This window comes from Amaranthus tricolor, chromosome 13 (genome assembly GCF_026212465.1).
Source record: "Amaranthus tricolor cultivar Red isolate AtriRed21 chromosome 13, ASM2621246v1, whole genome shotgun sequence".
NCBI lineage: Eukaryota > Viridiplantae > Streptophyta > Magnoliopsida > Caryophyllales > Amaranthaceae > Amaranthus > Amaranthus tricolor.
The window spans coordinates 11546054-11571168 of record NC_080059.1 but is presented as its reverse complement, the minus strand read 5'-3'; the positions used below and the strand labels follow the sequence as shown (position 1 = coordinate 11571168).

Genomic DNA, 25115 nt, shown 5'->3' with positions numbered 1-25115 from the left:
CACACCCTAACCCATTTTTCGAGGCATCACTATACACAAGATATTCAGACGTGCTGTCTGGAAGGGTTAAAACTGGTGCAATAGTCAATCTCTCCTTTAATGCTTGGAAGGCTCCCTCACACTCCTTAGTCCACTCAAATTTCTTGTCTTTCTTCATCAAATTGGTCATCAGTCAAGCAATCTTCAAGAAATCATTCACAAATCTTCTATAGTAACCAGCCAAACCAAGAAAACTTCGAACCTCGGTCACATTTTTCGGTGTAGGCCAATCCCTCACCGCCTCAATCTTAGCTGGATCCACGGTAACTCCCTCTTTAGATACAAAATGCCCCAGAAATGATACTTTTTCAAGCCAAAACTCACACTTAGAAAATTTGGCATACAATTAATTCTCCCAAAGTATCTGCAATACTTGCCTCAAATGTTGCTCGTGCTCTCCCTCATCCTTTGAATACACCAAGATATCATCAATGAAGACCACGACGAATTTATCAAGGCATGCACTAAATACCCTATTAATCAAACACATGAATGCTGCTGGTGCATTTGTTAGCCCAAATGGCATCACTGTAAACTCAAAATGCCCATAGCGAGTCCTAAAGGCCGTCTTTGGTACATCTCTCTCTGCTATTCTTAATTGATGATAGACAGACCTCAAGTCAATCTTAGAAAACATTCCAGCTCCCTTAAGTTGGTCAAACAAATCATCAATTCTCGATAGAGGGTATTTGTTCTTCATAGTAACCTTGTTCAACTGACGGTAATCTATGCATAGTCTCATACTCCCATCCTTCTTGCGAACAAACAACACAGGTGCCCCCCAAGGCGAAACACTCGGTCGTATGTACCCTTTCTCCAACAACTCTTCTACTTGCTTTCTCAGTTCTTCCATCTCTGCTGGTGCCATCCTATAAGGTGCTCTAGATATGTGTCCCGCCCCCCTTACTAAGTCTATGGTAAATTCAAAGTCCCGAGTAGGTGGCATTCCTGGTATTTCGTCTAGGAAGATGTCTATAAACTCGTTTACGACTGGAACGGTCTCAAGGGCCACAGCCTTATCCTCTATCCTTCGAACGTGACACAAAAAACAAGGTAATCCCTGCCTCAGCAATCTCTTCATTCTCAAGGAAGATACCATTCTAGCCCGTAGCCCCGAAGTACCCTTATTATACTTTACCCTTTTTCCCTTAGGCCCCACAAGTCTTACCTCTTGTTTGTCACACTCAATCTCTGCCTTGAAATGGCCTAACCAATCCATCCCGAGAATGATGTTTAAGTCATCCATGTCGAGCTCATAAAGGTCACTAGGGAAAACAACTTTTCCTATGGTTAAAGGAACTCCTCTATATAACCTAGTACACTGGAATAACTCCCCCGATGGAATCGCTGCGAAATTAGAGGTGGATTCAAGGTTCCCGATGGAATCGCTGCGAAATTAGAGGTGGATTCAAGGTTCTTTAATCCTAACTTGTCGATCTTTGATGTGCATACAAAAGAATCAGATGCCCCAGTATCAAATAATACTTTAACAGGTACAGAATTCACAAGGAACGTACCTGTCACCATATCCCTCGCCAACTCTGCCTCCTTGCTATTGATACCTGTCAACCTCCCCGTAGTTGGATGAGTTACCGTCGTACTGGCTCCTCCATTGCCATTCGGGGTGTTGTTCCCGTTAAGTCCTCCAGGCTTGAAGCTACTTTGAGGTGTGCGGTTTCCATTCCAATTCCTATGGTGGTTCAGCTTCCTACCACTGTGGTCGTTCCCATCCTTGTTATTTCTGAAATTCACCGGTTTGGAGCTTTTTTGCCCATTATGTTGTTGAGCTGGATGTCCATGCCTTGCAAAGCACTCATACTCTCGGTGTCCCAGCTTGCCACAATATTTGCACTTCACCAAATTTCCACTACAGTCTTTCTCCGGGTGATTATTGGGACACTTGGAGCAAAAGAAGACTCTCCTTGCCATGAAGATCCCTTATCACCTTCCGATCATTGGCACCTCCCAGCTGAGGCTTGCCATTTCTCCCATTTTCGAGGTGTTGGTCATTGAAGCTTTGATGTCTCTTACTGTGGTGAAAACTTTTTTGTTGATGAAAATTCTCCTTCCTCTTTTCCCCATTAGGGGCTGCCCCACTACTAGTCTCGGGCCCTTTTCCTTTGTCCATCTTAATCAAGCTTCCGACTTGAGCAGCTCTCTGATACATCGCATCCAAAGTGGTGTATCTGTTGCTATCTATGTGAACTTGCACCTGATTCACTAATTCCAATTTGAATCTTTGCATCTTCTTTTCTTCGGTGGGGACGTCATTAGGGCAGTATTTGACATATTCCATGAATTTCTTATAGTATTCATCCACAGACATCTCCCCCATCTCAAGCCTAGCAAATTCATTGGACTTCTGCTTCCTGATGTGTGGTAGGTAAAAATTTTCTCGAATCATCGTCTTGAAATCTTTCCAACTCAGCGGACTTATCAGGATCACTCATCACACTATCTCTTACATTTGACCACCAATAGTCTGCCTCTTCTTGAAGGTAGAATGCAGCCTGGTCTGCCCTCAAGTGCTCAGGGCATTGCACCATGTTGAACAATTTGTCAAATTCCCGTAACCAACTCTCCAAAGCTGTAGGTTCCCCAGTCCCTGAGCACGTAGGAGGTTTATTCTGAGATATTCTCTTACTCATAGAGGATGTTGTCTCTGCAGTTGGCTTGGACTTTGACCTCCTTTCCTCGGCCAGTTCCATAACCAACTCACGTAGTGCCTTGTTAGAAGAGCATTGTCTCAAACGTTTGCTAAATAGAGGAGGCATTTCCTGTTAGCATCATATCCAACACGAATATAAGTTCATTTCTCCATCTATGCCAAAAAGACGAGAAAGTGTGGTGTCGAAGATTTAACTTACGATCTAGCTTATCTACATGTGTACTCCTACCTCTATGATAATCAACCTTAAATAGTGCTATGCTTATCTTCTTTTTTTTAATTACAACACGTTCTATATAAGCGTGGCTCAAAGAATTTCGTAAATGAACGGTTGAAAGACGGAATTCACATATAGGGAATGAATATTGTCATATATATAGATTCTCAAGCACCCAATCACGCAACGCATTAACCTCCTCATACCAATTAAATTCAAATTAACATCACATTCAAGCATTATTATACAAATTTAGTAGGTTGTACCAAAAGCTTCACTAACACTAAATAATACTCAATATTGCAAAGATCGTAACGAGCTTCTACTAACAAACCAATGTTCATAAGAAAGTCATGAGTATGAGCAGCTTACACTTATGAATCTAATATCAAATTACTTAACTTATTCTACTTATGCACATGCCATAATCACCATAGCGCAAACATAAGTCGTATATCTATCCTAAATCTATTCCAGCTCTCACACGTAACGTTAACTCCAAACAATTCCTTAAAGACTTTAGAATACGAGCGTCAAAGTAGGAACCACTGGCTCTGGTAACCACCTGTAACACCCGAATTTCTTCCCTTCCTTCACGATTTCTGGTTTCGTTTAAGGGGTTAGAAATTAAGGGGTGTTACATTGATTGTAAACCTGCAGAGACACCTATATATAGCTCAACATGGTCTTTAGATGATCGAAGGAGAAAGCTAGCAGACAAAGGGCGATACCAGAGAATGGTTGGCAAACTTATCTATCTTTCTCAGACTCGGTCAAACATTGCATATGTTGTCGGAGTAGTAAGTAGATTCATGCATCAACCATAGACACTGCATATGACAACATTTATGAGGATTATGAGGTATCACAAAGGTACAAGTAACAGAGGCATATTGTATAAGAAGAATGAGCACGCAGACCTTTTGGCCTACATTGATAGTGATTGGGCAGAAGATCGAGTTGATAGGAAATCTACTTCTGCGTACTTCACATTAGTTGGAGGAAATCTTGTTACATGGAAAAGTAAAAAACAAAAAGTAGTTGCTTCATCAAGTGCAGAAGTAGAGTTCAAGGGAATTGCCAAAAAAATAACAGAGATCACATGGCTCAAGAAACTCCTAAGTCAACTACACTTTCCACAAAAAGGCTTGTAACTTGTTTTGTGACAACAACGTAGCAATCAGAATTTTTGAGCATCCAATTTAACATGAACGCACCAAACATGTCGAGATTGATAGTCACTTCATAAAAGAGAATTTGGAGAAAAAGATCATAATCCTTTGTAAGATCAAAGGATCAACTAGCTGACCTTCTCACAAAAGCAGTAACATCAGAAGCTTTTGAACAAACTTTGCGCAAGTTAGGTATTGGTGACTCGAAGACCGATCTTGAGGGGGAGTGTAAGAATGTGTATATTTAGGATATCAGTAATTATTCTAATTGATTGTGTTTATTTTATTCTGATTTTATTTCCTTGTTTGGTGCTCATTAGTTTGTATGAATAGAGGTCTCTGTATTACAAGTTAATTAATACAAACAGTATTCAAAACCCTAAACCTTTGTCTTAATCTTTATTTCCGCATTATTTATCGTTTCAAGAGATTGGTGATATCTATTATCTTCAACAAACATAGTTATTACTTTAACGATCTGTTTGGTTGTTAGTACTTAATGGTGCTAACCAGAATGATTTATACTGTAAATTTTTATAAAAGATTTCACGTTATTCATATGGCAATGAAACTTTGATCATAGAAAAATATTTTTTATCCAACTTTCCTTTACCACCTAATACCCTTCTACAAATAGTAATGCATTAGAATGAATTTTGTGAAGAAAATGAGATGATTGAATTTAAACAAGCATGATCATTGAACTTATCAAAAGATTTTCTCACCAAAACAACACTAAATTTTCATTACCATTTGCATTTAGTATCAGCAGCCAAACAGGGCGTAACAGTATAACCAAACAAAATGAAATTGATACACTTAATTTTATTCCATTTCCACGGCCAACTTATTGATACCAAACAATTTAAAGGGTTTTGAACCTCTCTAAAGATAGTTCAACAATGGACAATAAACATTCACACAACAATATCAAAGCCTTAATTCTAAAAGATTGATGAATAACATTCATCTAATAAAATCTGTCGATGAAGGTTTTACATTTTTGAAACTTAAAACAAACAAGGATGTTATAGCTTAGAAGACTATCATGAAAATATAATAGCTGAAGGCATATAAATCAATGAGAGTCCTGCAGTCTACCCAAATGTGTGCAAGGGTTGAGACTGTGATGTATGAAATCCATAGGAAAATCAAAACCTCGACAACACAGTCAGGTTTCAGGGCTTCAGGCAGACAGCAATCCAAATCATAGTTTAACTGAACTGAACTTCAGAGGAGATAATTGGCAATTTCAGATTGGGTAGAAGCTTTTGCTATACTTGAGAGTCCCCGGAGTTTGGTTCAGAAACCGCGCTAAGCTATCAAAAACCCTTATCGGACATATGCTGCTGGAGGTGGTTGCTCTGGAATCTGTAGAGCAGGAAGTAGTTAACAAACTCAAACCAACTATTATTTTTATATAATAAACCAAAATTTAAATTGCGAGATATGGAATGTTAAAGATTTAACACTTTGTTTGGATAACAATAAAGAGGTAAAGAAAAGGAAGGAGGGAGAATATGAGAGAAGTCTCCATTGATTGCTTGGAAGGGAGAGGAAGAGTAATAACATTTTCCTTCTAAATCTTTTCCACACTTGGAGCGATTTAGTTATTAACAAAATTAAGGGACTTAATCCCTTCAAATCCATTCCTTCCAAATCCTGCCCCTTCAAAATTAGTATTCAAACAAAGGAAACTATTGCTGGAAATCAAAGTGTTACAGACAGAAAAGAGAAAGAAGAATGACTCAGAGAACGTGGATTGCTATTATCACGCAGTGATTGAGTAATACAAGACCCTTCTTTCGAGAGAAAGGTGCTCTCCCAGTGATACCATGTGTTTAATAAAAATTGCCTCTCTTCCCTTCTACCCCATTCTCTATTATATAATCAGATTCCATAACAAACTTCTTAAGTATATTCTTAACAAGGCACCCAGGCTAACAAACTCATAACAACTTTTCTTCTAAGTTTACTATATTACCCTTTACCCCGAAACTGAAATTATCTCTCAGCTTAGCAATTATTTGGCAGCTTCAGCCTTCTTCTAGTAGCTTCTTCTTGGGCCTTCTAGCATAAGTGAAACGAATATCTGTTTTGGGCTGGTTTCTTGCAACTATATCCCTCCAAATCCTTCCTTTCCCTCCAATTTCCTCAATCCAAACAAAAAGCAAAGGCCAAAAAACTTCCCAGCACCAGCAAAGAAGATTTTCAATTTTTCAATGTTCGTACAACTATTCAGTTTTTTCCGGGTATGTAACATTTTAGGAAGAAAATGAAGGGGATAGGAGATTCATGTGTTTTCCTTCCAAATCTTTCCAATGATGAAATGATTTGTTTTGAACAAATTGTAAAGAGGTAATTTCAAACAAAAATGTAAAGAGGTTCTCCCCTACGATTCCTTTCACTCTAGTTATGTATCCCGCCTCTTTTGGTAACCAAATGAAGAAAATGTCGTCTTTTCAGTTTACTCCCCTTCCTTCTCTCCATTTTCTCCCAGTCCAACATTTTATATATTCCAGACAACCCAGGTCACTTCTAAATAGTAAAAAACAATGTACCGTGATTTTCCTTGTACATGTTTCACAAATATTTCACTCTGACAGCCAGGAAACATAAATTTTGAGTTGCTATACAGCAGTATGTCGGAAAAAACTCTTTGTCATCACTAACAAGGCTAAGGTTGCGTACATCCAACCTCTCAAATCTTACTTAGGTGGAAGCCAGTAATGGCATTAAGGTAACGAAATGATGTAAAATAGCAGTATAAAATCAGTTCATTAAATCTATAGACATGATAATAACTAAAAAACAGGATTCTTACCTCTCCACGTGTCCACTCCGCTTTCAACCAGATACTTGCATCCGTAGATGAGGTTTCTTGCAAATTGTTGTTTCTACAAATAAGAGGATTAGCAAACAGAGAAAAACTAGCATCGCCAATGAAAGCAAATCTCAAGGGCAAAAAATGTGCAGACATAACATTCAGTTCAGCAGAAAAAGGGTTGGAAGAAAAAGTAAATTACTCCCTAGTCCATACACAAGTAATAATCCATATTTATCGTAGACTGTCCCAAATAATAATCAACTTCTAAATTTAGCAAGTAGAATTCAACTTATCCATATTAACCTTGATGATACCATCAACTACGATTTTTAGTGCAGTTGAGATGTAATGCTTGCTGAAGGTTAGTTATATTATTCTCAACACAATTCTTTAAAAATGAACCCAAGAAATGTGGCCTGTTGTTTGAAGACGGCAAAAAAGAAAAAATTTCAATAGCAAACTAGATATTAGCCCACTAGCAGAACAAGAAAACATCAATTTAGGCTATTCTATATTTACAGATACAAATTTATGGTATTCTAACCATAAACTTACAATGGCTGTTGTATCCCATTAGCACCACCAAATCCATTGAGAAGCATAGATGAATTATTGGCTGGAGGAGTTTGAGTAACCGGTGATACTGATGAAGTTGAAGGTAGGCTAACTTGATTCATTCCAGTAGTACCAAAGCCTCCTATGTTGGAAGTAAAAGATACTCCACCATTCTGCCCAGGAACTTGAGGGCTTTGATTAATCATACCAATATTGCCGAAGCCTCCTGGACTAGGAGCAAAGGGATTCCCCCCTGTTTGTGAAGGAAATTGAGTAGCTTGACTATTCATGCCATGATTGCCGAAGCCAAATATGTTGAAATTTCCTCCTCCTTGTGCAGGAATTTGAGTGCCGAAAGAACCTACAAATTATAGATGATTGTTATGTATCTCTGTTATATAAGATTAAAGCATGCACTGGTGTGTTATGGATTGAGTTAGCTACCGATGATTAAGGAATAGCTAATTGGTAATAAATGTAAACGTAATATGTGTAATGTAAACGTTATATACGTATTGATATTTGATTGTAACATACAATGATTACAAATTTACATGAAACGTATTTAAAAGCATTAGAGAAAGAAGCTTGTGGCTCTCCAAGGAATGAGTCAAGAAACTCATCCACAATCTTCTATAAAATTAATAAATGAATGGTTCTCTTTCCTCTCCCTTCTACTTATATTTTATAGTATCCAATAGACATGTAAAAATCCTTGAACATGGACATTTCTCAAAGTTCTGTGCAAAATTTCACTTAACATGTATAAATAATTATAGTTCCTCGTAGGATTCCGAGGTAATTAAGTAAAACAAATTCACATGATAGATGTGCAGAGATGTGAAAAATGCTCCTACCAACCTGGAGAATTGTTGCTGGCCCCAAATGGACCAGGATGGTTTTGGAATTGCCCAAAACCACTATTTGTTGTAGCAGAAGGCCTGGAATATGAACAACCAAATCAGACAATCTGAATGCACGATAAGACTGTGCAATCGCTAGAGATTTAATTGAGCAAAATTTTATTTTTGTATTGCAAATTCACAAATTAGATGGCTCTGATGATCATTAGACTGACCAAGAACAAGTCTTTCATAGCCTCTCCTGTTTTTTTTTTTTTTTTTCATATTCTCTATGGCATGATGAAAGTGCATTACATTTCATACTTCAGCCAAGTACATACAAACTCATGCTCAAAACATTTGTATCCTAGTTGACAGTACTAATATTTTAACAAACGTCCAAATTTTCAGCTATAAATATAATTAACATAGATACTACTTGCCTTACACCAAATGACATGTTAGGCGGTGGACTCTGCTGAAATGAAGAAACACCGCTATTTTGAGGTGCTATTGATGGTGAGCTGGCAGCAACAATGGGAAATGGATTTTGGTTGGACTGAGTCGGAGTTGTATGTTTTGTGTACGGATTTCGAAGCAAGTTTTCAAATTCGGCCGCCTTAGAATTCACCAAATTCCTCTCTCTTTCAACCTGTAACAAAGTAAGTTTAAATATAGACAAAAGTTTGAAAAAACTTTTAAGTACAGAATGTCACCCGGAACCCAGACACTGAATTCCAGAAGGAAAGAAAAAATATTAAAGCTACAAAATTCTATAGCAAAAGAGTCCTTGGCTCAACTCACTCAACATATGAGATCCTGGAAAACAAAGGGTTCCAATCAAAATAATGAAGCAAATATGCACCACAAAAAGGTGCAAACAATTATTCAATGTTAAAAATAAAACGTAGATTTTTCAGGGGATGCAAATATATTAAACAAGCAACAGAAGTCCTACTTAAAAATTATGTATTTCCATCACTATCAATAGGTTCAGTTTACTATACAAGCTACCCTACATGTGGCTCTATCACGGCAAATGATTGCATACCGTTAGAATTAGTTAGATATACTCCCACAAAACACCAATCCTCAAAAATAAGAAAAAGGTCACCATCAAAAGTAATTACTTATCTTGCTACCATCATTTGTTATTCTTATATATGTGAAGTTGCAAATGATGTTTGCAATCAAGTGAGATTGAGAATCTCTTTGTTATCAAAATGATAAAGTTGCATAAATCTATCCCCCAAAACTCAACCTAGGAGGAAGCCACTTGGCATTGGGGTAATGGCATGTTGTTGTGTAGGATATGATACAAGTGCGATAGAAATGATCATTTTAAGTCCCCTTGGAGCAATAATTTTGAAAGCAGGAGAAACAAAGCCACGTTAGCAGGAGAAAACTTACAATTGACTGCAAACTAATGCCACGTTTAGCATCATCATATGCTAGAGCCCGCAACTCTTCGTAACTAATATCACCAGTAATATCACATGGCAAGCTGCAAATAAAGTATACTAATCAGTGCATTCCTCAAAATACTGGTAAAAAAATATAGTGCAAAAGTTCCATAGCTTACTTAAACACGAAATATTAGACAAATGTCACATTTACATCATATTTTCTTATCCCCAACATGCTTAAAACACTGCATTAGTGAAAATAAAAAATTCAATTTTTTCATTGTTGTTCTTCTCCATAGATCTTCCTATGTACATTTACAATTTACAACTCAATCACATTCTGTAAGTACTTTTAACTATGTTTTGAAAGAAAATATAAAAAAAAACATATTTTCAAGATGGAGGGAGTCATATGCAATTAAAGTCAATAGTTTTCCCTCCTAAAAGTCCATATACAACCTGAAATCACATGTCAGAATTTGCATGGGCAGAACTATATAAATCTTGGCCTCAACCCATTAAATTAGTTTTGCTAAAGGTTTTCCGCAATAATAGGTTCCATTACCAATAATAATACTAATTCTATTTTGATATACCATGCAACGCACAGGATACAATTTTAGGAGTAACCAAGGATCCATATTGTCAACCTGTTTCAGAAGAAGCACAACTAAGCCTACTGTGACTTCATGCATCAGTTACCCATGTATAGAAATCTATCTGGGAGATCAGAAACTGATCAACAGATAATTTCATGTAAAGAGGTTATCGACAACAGAATACCATATACGATTTGATCTCACTACCATCTTAAGCAAGACACAATGCTCAGAAAGGTCCAACCCTTAAGGAGTCCGCGGTTTGTATTGAACTGTATAAAGGTCTTTTCCTAGACTGAACTCTCTAGAGAAGAGTGTTACAGTTTACACTTTACACTATGGATATCAGTTACACTTAAGTTTACATTGGATATGACAGTAGAAAAGAAAGACAATGATTTTGGTGAAAGCTTTCCAACAGCTCTTGCCATTGCTTCTGATATTATTTCCCAGCTAGTAAAATTTCAACTGGGCCAAAGATTTATAGTTCCTTGGTTTCGGATTCTAATGGACTCTAGCAAAATGGTTCATTAAAACATGTGCACTTCTTATTTATGTGAAGTTGCACAAGACGTTTACTACCAAGGTTCAATCGTAAACAACCTCTTTATTAGTGTTATCACTGATAAAGGTAAGGTTGTATACATCCGATCCCCAAACTGCACCCTAGGTGGGAGCCACTCAATAGCATTGGGTAATGGAATGTTATTGTTGTTGTTGTATAATTGGTATATATATGCACGACATATTAACCATTGCAAGTACGTAACTCCTCTACTATCACTGTTCACAGATTAATTATAAATCAGAGTGATTCGTGCATCACCAACGAACAAAACAGACTAGAATACGGACATAGGATAGACAAATAAATGTGGTGAAAAGAACATACTATCTCTGGTAACCAAAAAGACTTACTATTTATAATGTCCATAGCATGTTAGCTTCCAAAGTGGTCTCTCATTCTGAAAATCTTCCGCGAATAGGCGTTTGCAAGAATCAGGATCTGTGCACCTACAGGTAAATCACACTCACACACTATAAGCAAGGAACAAACTTGAGCAATCAGATTAGAAAGAATTTTTTTTCAGTTTCCAGTTAAAGCATAAAAGAAAAATTCGAATAAACTCACGTGTGATTAGCAGCCTGAGACTGATTCTGCTGCTGTTCTGAACGGGTCCATTTGTTCTCAAAAGGCTGTGATTTAGTACAAAGCAACAATTACCCCAAAGCACTAAGATATAAAAATGTAAAAATTTCAGAACAGAAAATTATAGAGGAAGCAGAATATTATACACTATCAGAAATCCCTCAATAACGAATCAATGATATTCCAGGAAAAAAAGAACAGCAACCTTAAATCCTCCAGAATTCGGAGCTCCGTTAGTCGGACCACTGTTCTGAACACCAAAACCAAAAGGATTGGGTTTCTGCTGCTGGAAAGGTGTGGCATTCTGTGACCCAAACCCAAAAGGATTATTGGATTTAGGCTGCTGTTGTGTAACATGTAAGAATTTACATTTATCACCAAAGCGACAACTGAAAGAAATAAAACATTATGAGGATCAGAAAACAAAAACACAACTAGAAAAAATAAGAAATAAACATTGCTTAAATCAGACAATGCTGCATAAATAGACTCATGTGTAAGACACAAAATATCTTACATTTGCGGCCGATAGGGTAGCAACTAGCAAGTCATAAATAATGGTAATTTTTCATCAAAATACCATGTCATTTTCATGGAAATGGAGCTTCGTCCTAAAACATGTGTTTTTCTTCACAAATTTTCATTACCACTTACTACCAATCCAATGCTTATGACTTTCTGACGAAAAAGAAATCTTTGGGGTAGGACAAGCATAAACATTAACCTTTACATGTGATTTAGCTTGCAACATTACACGTAAATTTAAAAATCAATACCACTTTTGAACACCATGTGCCAAACAGACCGTTGGAGTTCATGTTTCTATATCTTAGTCATATATGAGAGAAATTATTGCAATTTGATTGTCAGCACGAACTACAAAAAACAAGAGCAATTGCATTGGAGAATCGCAAAATACAAACTTAATCAAGAATACATCAACTTTTTTGGAGAATTGCAAAAAACTAATATGAAGCTTAGGGAACTACCATTCCACAAACAGACAACCAGTAGTATCTTCCCTATGCAAAACAATGGAGGACAAATAGACAACTTAATAAGCCACTCTTTCCTTTTGAAATATATAAATAAAAAAACATGAGCAAACATTGAATAATGTGAACCAAGAGAACAATACACTTGATTGATGATATAAACAAAAGTTAAACTAAGCAACTTCTTCAGATTGACAATGATCAATGACACCAATCAAAGAAAATGGTGCCATTTTATAATACTCATGTCAACATACAACATTATTGTTGATAACCGCCATTTGGTTGGTGAAGTGTAAGTGTAGTGTACCATAAAATTGTCCATCAGAATGTTAGCGACCCTCATATTTATCATAATTATTTTTCTTACAATAGGTTTTCAACTGAAATTGATTTACATTCCTCCAGTTAGTAATCTTACATATACCATCAAATTTACTTTCCATTGATTCAAATTTGATTTTGTCTCTGAAACTACTGAATTATACAGAAATGTCAACATTTTAGCTGAAATCCAGTTCTTGTTCTCAAACAAAAAATACTGTACATGACATTCACCAAAAATATCAATAACTTTAACCTAATTGAAAAAATATCTATAATGTTTCCATTTTTGCATACATATTAGATTATTCAAATATATATAAGTAATTTTCTTAAAAACTGACAATCATAAATTCCAAAATCACAATCCAGAACAACCCAGAAACCAAAATCAATTGAGAAACCAAAATAGTTAAGTATGAAGTATCCAAAATCAAAATCATGATAATGAAAATAACAATGATTAATACTTGTCAAATATGACAATGCACATAAAAAAAGAAAGTAGCAAGAACTTTGACGATAAAAACAGACAAAAAAATAAAAAAATTAAAAGAACTAGAAAAATTAAAAGGAGGAAGAAAAAGCATACTTGCCACGATGAAAATTTCTGCAAGCTTCTTTCTTCAGCGGCATGATTTCATCACAATCACAACCTTTCTTGTGTGTATTGTTTGCCGGAGAAAAGCTCCTTACTTCAAATTTAGACTCCTACTTCGTCGTAACAACGCTTTCTTTATTTTTATTTTTATTTTTCTTTTGCTTTTTTTAGTTGATTGAAATCATTGAAAAATTTAGATTATTATTAACAATTTTATAGTGTCTCTGCAATGTAATATTTTATTTATTTTTTGGACATATTTATATACAGTAAGAAAATAAAATTATAACAGATAAACTATAAGTTATTTTTCTAACATGTTTTTTTTTGCTCGAAATAGTGGACAAAGAATTAATAAATAAAGTATACAGCATAAAATTTTGAGTTTTATATAAAGTGTTACAACTACTAATAACATATTTTAAAAACAAATACAATAAAATTTATAAAAAATATTTTATACAAGTTTAAACAAAAAGATTGTTGAGATATAGTGTGAAAGGTAATTAATGAATATAGTGTGAAAGGTAATTAATGAATTTACCCTAATGTGAATGCATTCAATGTAATTGTGGATGAACTTGCCTATAAATATGGAAGTTCACCACTCTGATACATGGACACGCCATTTGACTGACGTGTCCCGTGTCGGACACGTGTCGGACACGGACACGCGACGGACACGCGAAAATCCGTGTCCGACACGCCAAATGAAGTGTCCAATATTTTAATATTTTTCCGAACACGCGGACACGGCTAGGACACGCAAGGGACACGGCAAGGGTGAAGGACACGTTTTTAAAAAAAAAAATTAAATTTTAAACAAAAGACACTCACTGTTTTCCTCACTCAGTCACTCACTGTTTTCAATACTTTGGGTGTTTGCTTTGCTTTGAAACCTATTTTATAAAATCGAAATTTGGGTTTTGATTTGTTTGCTTTGATCTCTGATAAACACATCTTCTTAAATCAAGATCTAGGTTTTACTTTGGGTTTTTGATTTGATTGAAACTCATTTCTGAAATCAAGAAAACAAAGGAGTTTTGGGTAAGTGGTGTGCTTGTGCCATTGAGTTCAAGAAAAACAAAACAAAGGAAGTACGATTTTGAGCACAGGTTTCACGAAAATCAAAAAAATTGATAGAGTTTTGGGTAAGTGGAGTAGAAAATGAATACGTTGGAGTAGAAAATGGGTGATGTGTGATGATCAAACGTAAATTTACCTATTTATTTGGTTTTCTTTGATTTGGTTTGTATGACTTATTTTAAATACTCATGTTGTATATTTCGTACTTATTTGCATTTTATGTGATTTTTATGTTTTCAAAGTGTTTATTTACAAATATCAAATGAAAGATTGTAAAATTATCTTTAATTTGATATATTTATTATATTACCATTTTCGTGTCCCCGTGTCCGCCATTTTTAAGTTGACGTTTTCCCGTACCCATGTCGTGTCCGTGTCCGTGTCCGTTTTAGTGCAACCTAGGTTCACCATTGTAAAAACTACACTAATGAGTAAAAACATCTCTATCTTCTAACTTTTACTCATTCTACTCCCTCCTTATCTCTCTAATTAATGTATTTATCTCTCTAAGTTTTAACACGTTATCAGCATCAGCTTTACCCTTAATCATCAAGAAGGTAATATTTTTAAAACCTAATTAAGCATTTTTCTTCATCGGTACCCACAAATGGACCAACAATCAAATGGTGTCAACATCACCATCCAAGGTGTTTCTAACACATTTTTATATTTTATAATTGAGCATAATTCCATACCCTTCACTACAAACCCAAGGACTGATTTAAATCAGCTCCGACATAATAATCTCAATAATACTAATGGTCCACGAGTACCACCGACTCGTAATTCACATGTACGACCAACCAATAATCCACCAGTTCCACCGATTAGTATTCCACCGGTACGACCAACAAATAATTCATCAACACAACCAACTAATAAAGCCCCAAAAACAACAACTGAAAATAAACCCTCACCAAGTAATAAAAGAACCAAAGATGATGAGGGAGAAACAAGTACTAAACGTTGCAAGATAAATTTAAATGACCCATAAAATAATTTATTGAACAATACGTCACCTTTACGGATGACAAGGACACTTTATTGCTTTTGTTATTATTTTATTTTATACCGCCTATATGGCTGGTTAACTTTTTTCTTTTTTACCGCCTAAATGGACGGTTAGTATTATTTATTTCTTTTGTTATTCTTTAAACCGCCTATATGGCTGGTTAATTGTTTTTCTTTTACCGCCTAAATGGACGGTTAGTATTATTTTTATTCTCGTATATTTATATGTGCATTTTTTTTATTTGCAGTATTTGCATTTATATCCATGTGCATTTTTTTATTTACCTCTTACTTTAAGTATTTCTTTTAAGTATACATAAATAATACGGTATATTGTATAATTTGGGATAACCCTCTATAAAATAGGATTATCCCAATTTTTTTACCACATACTCCTTATCCTTTCAACTTTAGTCTTTACATCAAAAACCCTCCTTCTCCTTCTTCCTTCCACCGACAATGTACCACTATACAAAAATAATCCATCTTCTTCCTCTTTCCATACTTTTAGATTTGAAGAAAATTTTGCCAAACTCAAATTATATATCTCCTTAATTATGGGCTTGGTGGTCCTTCTTGTAGCATTAGGAATTATAATAATTATGAAGAAATAATTTATTTTGAAGAAGAAGAAACAAAATCCACATGTTTTTTTTGTCATATTTTCTTTTGTTTGTTAGTGCATTTTGTATGATAAATTATACTAATATATTATGTAAATGCTATTTTTTTGCCCTCTTTAGAATTTATTGTCTTTAATTCGTTCTTCTGCTTGTTATTATTATTAGTATTATCATTCCTCTTGTTTTTGATTTATTCTTAAATTTATTTTATACAACAAATTCATAACAATATACCAAGGGGGAGAAGATTATGAAATTAAAACATCATAATTCTTCTAATGGTTTATTATTATGAAAATATAAGAATTATTGCATTGTTATATACTTACAAAACAATTATATATTATGTAGCAAGTATGACAGAAATTACCAAAAGACTATTCAACATATTAGACTTAATTGGACAAAAATTCTTAGAATGGAAAGAAGATGCCATCATGAACTTAGAAGATCAAGGACTTGAACATACTGTATTGAAAGTAAAAGAAAAGGATCCAATAGATGGAACTCAAGCTACCAAAATAAAGGTAGCTACAAATCAAGAAAAGGCCAAAGCCTTAGTCCTCTTGAGGCATCATATTCATGATAGCCTTAAATCTGAATATTTATTTATAAAAGATCCCAAAACATTGTGGGACTCTCTTGTTGAAAGATTTGATCACCACAAAAGGATGCTTCTTCCAAAAGCTAGCCATGAGTGGAAGAATTTAAGATTTTCTAATTTTAAGACTCTCAGTGAGTACAATTCAACATTATACCGAATTGCATCAATGTTGAAATATTGTGAGCACCCGGTGACTGATGCAGAAATAATTGAACTCACATTATTTACTTTTCATCCATCAAACATTATTCTGCAACAACAATATAGAGAAAGAAATTTCAAAAGATATTCAGATTTGAGTGTAGTACTTTCATTGGCTGAACAGCACAATGATCTCGTATGGAATAATCATAATATGAGACCTATTGGATCTCAAGCTATCCATGAGACACACTCTACTAAAACACATGTGCCTGAAGCACATGCTGTTGAAAATAAAAGCCGTGGAAATTATAATAACCGTGGTAGAGGACGTGGAAATTTCTGAGGAAGAGGACGAGGACGAGGTCGTGGAAATTTTTATGGACATGGTAAAAAGTTTCAAGGATCCGGTAGAGGCCATTTTCCCCAAAATTATCAAAATGATCATTACAATAATAATTCTCGAAGGGGAAAACAAGTTGGCTATCACAATAGAAATAACCATTAAGAAGGAAAAGAAAGTATTTGTGACAAATGTGGCATGACAGGGCATTGGTCACGTACATGTCGTACTGCCAAACATTTGGTTGAGCTGTATCTAGCCTCCCAAAAGAAAAAGGGAAAAGGTGTGGAAGCAAACTTTAATGAAGCAAGCACCTCAATGCCCAATGTCGATCCTTATAATAAAGCAACCACGTCGATGCCTAATCTTTACCTTTCAGACTTCTATTTAGATGGCGATGAAAATGATAAAGAATACGAAGAAGATATTTGAATTTTTCTTAATAAAGTTGTGGCACTTATTTTGTTATATTTCTTTTTATATGCAATCTCCTTTTTTTTTATGTATTGATATCACCTTATGTTAATGAAATTTTATTTTAACTATCTATTTATTTAATATGAAGATATGGATCAGTTTGAAAATGGAGTCAAATATCAATGCCTCCTAGATAGTGGAACAACTCACACTATCCTAAAGCACAAAGAATATTTTTCTGAGTTGAAGATGGTGAAAGCAGATGTCACCACAATCTCTGGAACCACTACACTAATAGAGGTATATGGAAAAGCTCAAATAATACTTCCTAATGGGACAAAGCTAGTAATTAATGATGCTTTATATTCGAGTAAATCTCGACGAAATCTCATAAGTTTCAAAGATGTACGCCAAAATGGTTATCATTTAGAAACAATGACCGAAAATTATACTGAATATTTATGCATCACATCTGAAAAATGCGGCAAGAAAAGCATTCATGAAAAATTACCAGCACACTCATCGGGATTATATCGCATTAATATAAAACCGGTTAAGATAAACATGGTGTCTAACCAGAAGTTAGATAATAAAGAAATGATAAATTTATGGCATGACCGATTGGGTCATCCTGGTGTGGGAATGATGCGAAAATTCAATTGGGCATCCAATGAAGAAAATGAGAATTCCCCAACCAAATAAATTATTATGTTCTGCATGATCACAAGGCAAATTGATAATCAGACCATCTTTAAATAAAATTGCTACTGAAACTCCTAAATTTCTAGAAAGAATTCATGGAGATATATGTGGGCCAATTAATCCTGCTTCTGGGCCATTTAGATATTTTATGGTATTGATTGATGCCTCAACACGATGGTCACATGTAAGTCTCCTACAAACTAGAAATGTGACATTTGCGAAATTACTTGCTCAAATCATTCGATTGAGAAATCAATTTCCAGATTATACAATTAAGCGAATAAGGCTTGACAATGCCGGGGAATTTACATCTCAAACTTTTAATGATTATTGCACATCAATTGGAATTGACGTAAAACATCCAGTAGCTCATGTTCATACTCAAAATGGTATGGCTGAATCATTGATTAAAAGACTCCAATTAATAGCAAGACCATTATTAATGAGGTCGAAATTGCCATCATCTGCGTGGGGACATGCAATAATACATGCATCGTCATTGATAAGATTGAGACCAAGTGCTTATCATAAATATTCACCACATCAATTAGTGCATGGTCGAGAACCAAATATATCACACTTGAAAATATTTGGATGTGGAGTATATGTCTCTATTGCGCCACCCCAACGTACAAAAATGGGTCCACAAAGAAGGATGGAAATTTATGTTGGAATTGAATGCCCATCAATTATCAAATATTTAGAACCAATGACCGGTGATTTATTTAATGCTAGATTTGTAGATTGTCATTTTAATGAGACAATATTCCCATCCTTAGGGGGAGAGAAAGTGGACCCAAATAAGAAGGAAATAGATCTCACATGGAATGTAATGCATTTGAAAATATATGATCCAAAAACGAATGCTTCTGAACAAGAAGTTAGAAAAATTGTCCATAATCAATATATTGCAAACAGATTACCTGATGCATTTGTAGAAACAAAGCAAGTGAAAAAATCATATATTCCTGCCGCAAATGTTCCGGCACGAATTGAAATTCCCACTGATGACAAAGCCACTGAAAATGAATTTATTGCACGCCGGAAGCGTGGAAGACCACTTGGTTCAAAGGATTTGAAACAAAGAAAATCCAAAAGGTTGAATGAAATGGCAAATGTTATCAATATTACTTCTTCAATGAATTGTAAAGAAACAAGTCTTGGAGATGAGGATGAAAATCTCAGAGAAGAAGAAAATAATAATATCAAAGATAACAATGAAATTTCGATTAATTACATTTCAACTAAAAGGCAAATAAATCGAAAGAATGTTATTGTTAATGATGCACTTGCTCATTCAATCGCCACCGAAATAACACTTGATGAAAATGATATAGAACCAAGAACGATACAAGAATGTCGGCGCAGGAATGATTGGCCGAAATGGAAAGATGCTATTCAAGCGGAATTAAAGTCACTTGAAAAACGAGAAGTTTTTGGACAAATTACACAAACACCAAATGGTATAAAACCGGTCGGCTATAAATGGGTGTTTGTAAGGAAAAGAAATGAAAAAGATGAAGTGGTCAGATATAAGGCACGACTTGTAGCACAAGGCTTTTCCCAAAGACCAGGGATTGATTATGAAGAAACGTATTCTCCAGTAGTAGATGCGACTACACTAAGATTCTTTATAAGTCTAACTGTCTCAAACAGTTTGCAAATGCGACTTATGGATGTTGTGACCGCATATTTATATGGTTCACTTGATACAGACATTTATATGAAAGTCCCTGAAGGACTTAAGTTGCCAGAAAACCACCAATCACGAGAAATGTTTTCCATAAAGCTGAAAAGGTCACTTTATGGATTAAAACAATCTGGAAGAATGTGGTATAACCGTCTTAGTGAATATCTCCTGAAAGAAGGATTCAAAAATGACCAAATCAGTCCTTGTGTATTTATTAAACGAACTCAATCAGGATTTTCTATAATTGCAGTTTATGTTGATGATTTAAATATCATCGAAACTCCCAAAGAGCTTGAACAAACTGCAAAATATTTAGTGAAAGAATTTGAAATGAAAGATCTTGGGAAAACAAAGTTTTGCCTTGGATTACAAATGGAGCACTTAAGGGGTGGGATCTTTGTACACCAATCCAACTATACAAAAAAGGTTCTAAAAAGATTTCATATGGACAAAGCTCATCCGTTGAGCTCTCCAATGATAGTACGATTATTAAAACCAAAAGATGATCCATTTCGACCTTGTGAAGAAGACGAGGAGATTCTTGGCCCTGAAGTGCCATATTTAAGCGCAATTGGAGCTCTGATGTATCTAGCTAATAATACAAGACCTGATATTGCTTTCGCTGTTAATTTATTAGCTAGATATAGTAATTCACCAACAAAGAGACATTGGAGCGGAATAAAACATTTGTTGCGCTACCTTCGAGGAACTAAAGATCTTGGACTATTTTATAGATCAAAGCAAGATGCTACACTTGTTGGATATGCAGATGCTGGATACTTATCAGATCCCCATAAGGCTAAATCACAAAATGGATATGTATTCACATATGGAGGTACCGCAATATCTTGGAGATCCACGAAACAAACACTGACAGCTACATCATCAAACCACGCAGAATTAATCGCCTTTATGAAACAAGTAGAGAATGCGTTTGATTAAGGTCAGTAATTGGTCACATTCAAGAAGAATGTGGGATAAACTCGATAATAAATTCTCCAACTGTAATTTTTGAAGATAATACCGATTGCATTGAACAAGTTAGTGAAGGCTTCATAAAAGGGGATAAAACCAAACACATAGCACCAAAACTCTTCTTTGCACATGACCTCCAGAAGTACAAAATAGTAAAAGTCAAACAAATTTAATTAAGTGAAAATCTTGCAGATCTATTCACAAAATCCCTTCCATCAAAGAGATTCGAGCAACTTATATATAAAATTGGAATGTGTCATCTACGAGATATATGTTGAACTTAGGGGGAGAATCATATTTACTGCACTCTTTTTCCCTTCGTTCAGGTTTTTATCCCATTGGGTTTTTCCTGACAAGGTTTTTAACGAGGCAATATTAAATAGAAATATTGTAATAATATTTTACTCTTTTTACATAATTAGAATGCATTCAAGGAGGAGTGTTGAGATATAGTGTGAAAGGTAATTAATGAATATAGTGTGAAAGTTAATTAATGAATTTACCCTAATGTGAATGCATTCAATGTAATTGTGGATGAACTTGCCTATAAATATGGAAGTTCACCATTGTAAAAACTACACCAATAAGTAAAAACATCTCTATCTTCTAACTTTTACTCATTCTACTTCCTTCTTAATTTAAACATAATAAGCTTTATTTATCCTTATGGATGCAATACAATGTATACCATATCTATGATCATAATAATAATACAATGTACACAATAAAAATGTGTATGGAAAACACAAAGCAAAGCATATATACCATATCTATGATCATATGGAGTCCTCATACTCAAACCAAGGACTCTTCTTAGGACATGCAGTGTCCCTAAGAGCCCTCCAAACTGCACTGTTACACTTAATACCTGATCCGAAAGTTATTTGCCAAATCCTATCACCTCGTTTAATTTTGTTATTAGCTTCCAAGTAAGCTAACTCATACCAAACACTACTACAAGATGTGTTACCAAATTTCTCCAATGTTTTCCTTGATGCCTCCATATGTTCGTTTGTGAGCTCTAAGTTGTTCCCGAATTCATCGAGCACTCTTTTGTTCATTGCTAAGATGCAAAAATGATTGAACGCCTTCTTGTAGTTAGGAATGTAAGGGGTTGATGAGTTATTGTTTAGTAGTAAAGTTGCAAAAAATTTAAGTTGTTCAGAAAATGGAAGGACTAATGGCCCAAGTGTGGTGATATTAGTCTTTACGGCTTGTCCTCCCAATTCTAACACATCTTTGCTCACTGAGAAGCCTAACTTTCCTTCGGAATCTTCTTTAAGGTATACACTTTTGAAGCTTCTATTGTCCGTCCCCTTGTGGGTTCGAACTATCTACAATGAACACATACAAGGAAGACAAACAAGTATAATAATGTTCATAGAGTAAATGAAAAACTTTTAGAATACAACATAACCAATCACAAGGTCCATTTTAGTCTACTCTAGTATGGTATGATATTACGCATTGCTAAATTAAAGTCTTTTATTCTCCATATTGATTACTCTAATTATATAAAATGAATTGGAAATGGAAATAAAACCAAGTGTTGGGTAGTTGGATTTTGACCAATATTTAGGCATTATGATAACCGCATCATTTCTTTTACCAAATTAGCATTCCGCTACTGCAATCGGAACTATTACTACAATTTTAGACTATGTTAGTTACTACTTCCTCCTATTCAGCACATGTGTCCCATTTTCATATTAAGTTAAGTCATCTCAAATGTTTTGGGTACCTTTTTTTTTTTCCTCCAACTGGACTCTCCCTCCTACATATGCGGTCCTATTTAACTATCACAAATTTTTGTGAGACGTTCTTTCTCATAGACTATCTCCAATTGAGCCGACCCATTATATATTTTGTAAAATATTGTAAATAGGTATTAAGAATAATGTAAGTAGACATTTAAGATATTGAAAGTAGACATTAAGGATACTGTAAGTAAGCATTAAGAATAATGTAAGTAGGCATTAAAAATACGGTAAGTAGACATTAATCTTTAATGAGTTAGACTTGATATACATCTCTCAAAGAGACGAGCTGTTTAAAAATTAATAAAAAGTTAAATGAGACATATATCGTAAATAGGAGGGAGTATTATCTAAAATTTCATATAACGAGAAACATATATGTAGAAAAAAATAGTACCTGTTTCAACTCATATTTGGCCCTCCAACGATCAATCCGACGATTAGTAAGAAGCATAGCAGCACCTCCCATTCTAAGAAAACAATTCGGCAACAACATATCAACATCTTTTCCAGTATACCAAGAATGGCAAATAATCTCAGTACTAACTACCAGCGCATACGATCTCCCATAATTACGCAACAGATCTCGAGCCAAATCAATGGCTACAGTACCAGCACCACAACCCATTCCACCAAGATTGAAACTCTGTACATTGTTCTTAAGCTTGTAACGGTTTATAACCATGGCAGAAAGTGATGGTGTTGTGTTAAGTGCCGAACAATTTACAATCAAGATGGATATGTCTTTTGGGTTTATTTTTGATGAAGCTAAGAGATTATCGACAACTCCGAATATCACCATTGATGCTTCTTCTCTTGATTCTTTGAGCGATTTCTCGAATCCAGGTTGGAATATTGTTTTTGGTAGATATGTTTCATCACCTATGCCTGAATGTTTTAGGGCTTTTGCTTGGAATTCTATTGTTTTTTCATCGTATTTGCCTGATTTTCTTGCCAAGTTTATGAAATCCTGCTTTGATACCTGCATTTTAGCTTCATTAGGTTTTAATGTATGTATGCTTCTATTTGAGATAATAACATGAAATAAACTCTGTTTTCTTTTTATCTGTGTGTAGGCCAGAGAATCTCTGCTGACTAAGAATTCTCACAAAAAGGAACTATGTTTGTCACTCTTTATTCTATGGTTTCATTTATCGTCAAATATTAGTAGAGGTGTTAAATTTTGACTCGATTCGTAAAATCGATCAAAATGATTTGACTGAGACCTGATTGACTCAACCCATTTTTAGTTTTTTTTTTTTGTCTTTTGAACTAAATTTTGGTGAATTTTAAGCTCCATGTAAATGTTTTTGAGTTATAACAATTATATTTCGTCAATTATTATTTGAGTTAATATTTTAAATTATGACTTAAAATTTTATTTGTGGGCTAAAAAGAAAAAGTAATCTTAAAATATAAATTGTATGACATTTAGCTATTTTATAGAGATAAGGATAAAATATTAATTTTATGGGTCCTTAAGGTAAAGCCGACCGGCCAATTTGATAAGGGTAAACTGACATACTTCATTTAAACAGAGTAGAAGTATTTAGTTTACAACATCATTCACCTTAAGCTCTTTTGGTGGAGAATAGCAAGCGAAATCAACTAAGTAGGTAGGTCTTGGAAGGAGAAAATCAACATAGATATAAGCAATCAAACATAGAAGTCCAAGAATTAGAAGGACACTTGAAAAATCTAGGTGAAGATCAAAGTCATCCCATACGAGTTTGCCTAGTTGGGCAAAACCAATAAGAGCCAAAAATGGGGCTATAACAATATACAAGCCATGGCTAATAAGAATATGGTAGCCAAGTTTGACATATTGGAGGTTCACTGACGTGAGAAAGTTGGGTAAACCTCGTTGAACCTTAACCGAAAAGTTAGGGGAATCAGAATAAGAACCGTCTTTTTGAACTCCGATATTGATAATATTTGTGGAGAAATTTTCCATTTTTGTTGGCATTATTATGGTTGTGATTATGACAATGGGAGAAAAGCATAAAATTAAAGGTGTATGAAATAAAATCTCACATGTGAGAGTGCGTTGTTATATATAAGTGAAAGGAACAAAGGAAGAATTAAATATTGAATAATTTTGACGTCTAAACAACATAAGAGTTTATAACAAATACTAAACATTAGGGAGGCTATATATGCATGAAACCACATCAAAAGCTGTTTTTTTGCACCCAAATTATAGAGATTAGAACGTGTAGGATTCCTTCTTCATTCTACCCTTATGCATTGTTTAGTGCGCCAAATTTAGTATCCAGGTAGATGTCAGCTAGTGAAGATGTTCCGTTGGTAAAAATGTAATGGAAATCAAATTGTAACAGAAGTAAATGAAACTACCATTTTAACTATTTTC

The 25115-nt window shown here is 34.8% G+C and overlaps 3 protein-coding genes across 3 annotated transcripts; 1 reads left to right on the top strand and 2 right to left on the bottom strand.

Annotated features, from left to right (window-relative positions):
• The first annotated feature begins 3760 nt into the window (after positions 1–3760).
• LOC130798816 (uncharacterized mitochondrial protein AtMg00810-like) lies at positions 3761–5361 on the top strand. Its single transcript, XM_057661909.1, has 2 exons — positions 3761–4046; positions 5243–5361. The coding sequence occupies exons 1-2, from the start codon at positions 3761–3763 to the stop codon at positions 5359–5361; spliced, it is 405 nt and encodes a 134-aa protein (XP_057517892.1).
• On the bottom strand, positions 4898–13572 carry LOC130798255 (zinc finger CCCH domain-containing protein 16). Its single transcript, XM_057661168.1, has 10 exons — positions 13387–13572; positions 11681–11864; positions 11458–11522; positions 11244–11339; positions 9731–9824; positions 8764–8972; positions 8340–8419; positions 7479–7839; positions 6921–6993; positions 4898–5467 (listed from the first exon to the last, which is right to left on the bottom strand). The coding sequence occupies exons 1-10, from the start codon at positions 13428–13430 to the stop codon at positions 5429–5431; spliced, it is 1245 nt and encodes a 414-aa protein (XP_057517151.1). The 5' UTR covers positions 13431–13572; the 3' UTR covers positions 4898–5428.
• An 8052-nt stretch (positions 13573–21624) lies between these two features.
• Positions 21625–25052, bottom strand: LOC130798254 (3-ketoacyl-CoA synthase 10-like). The gene is made up of 3 exons (XM_057661167.1): positions 24315–25052; positions 23142–23726; positions 21625–22321 (listed from the first exon to the last, which is right to left on the bottom strand). Exons 1-3 carry the CDS (start codon positions 24708–24710, stop codon positions 21764–21766), a joined length of 1539 nt encoding a protein of 512 aa, XP_057517150.1. The 5' UTR covers positions 24711–25052; the 3' UTR covers positions 21625–21763.
• Between the last annotated feature and the right edge of the window lie 63 nt (positions 25053–25115).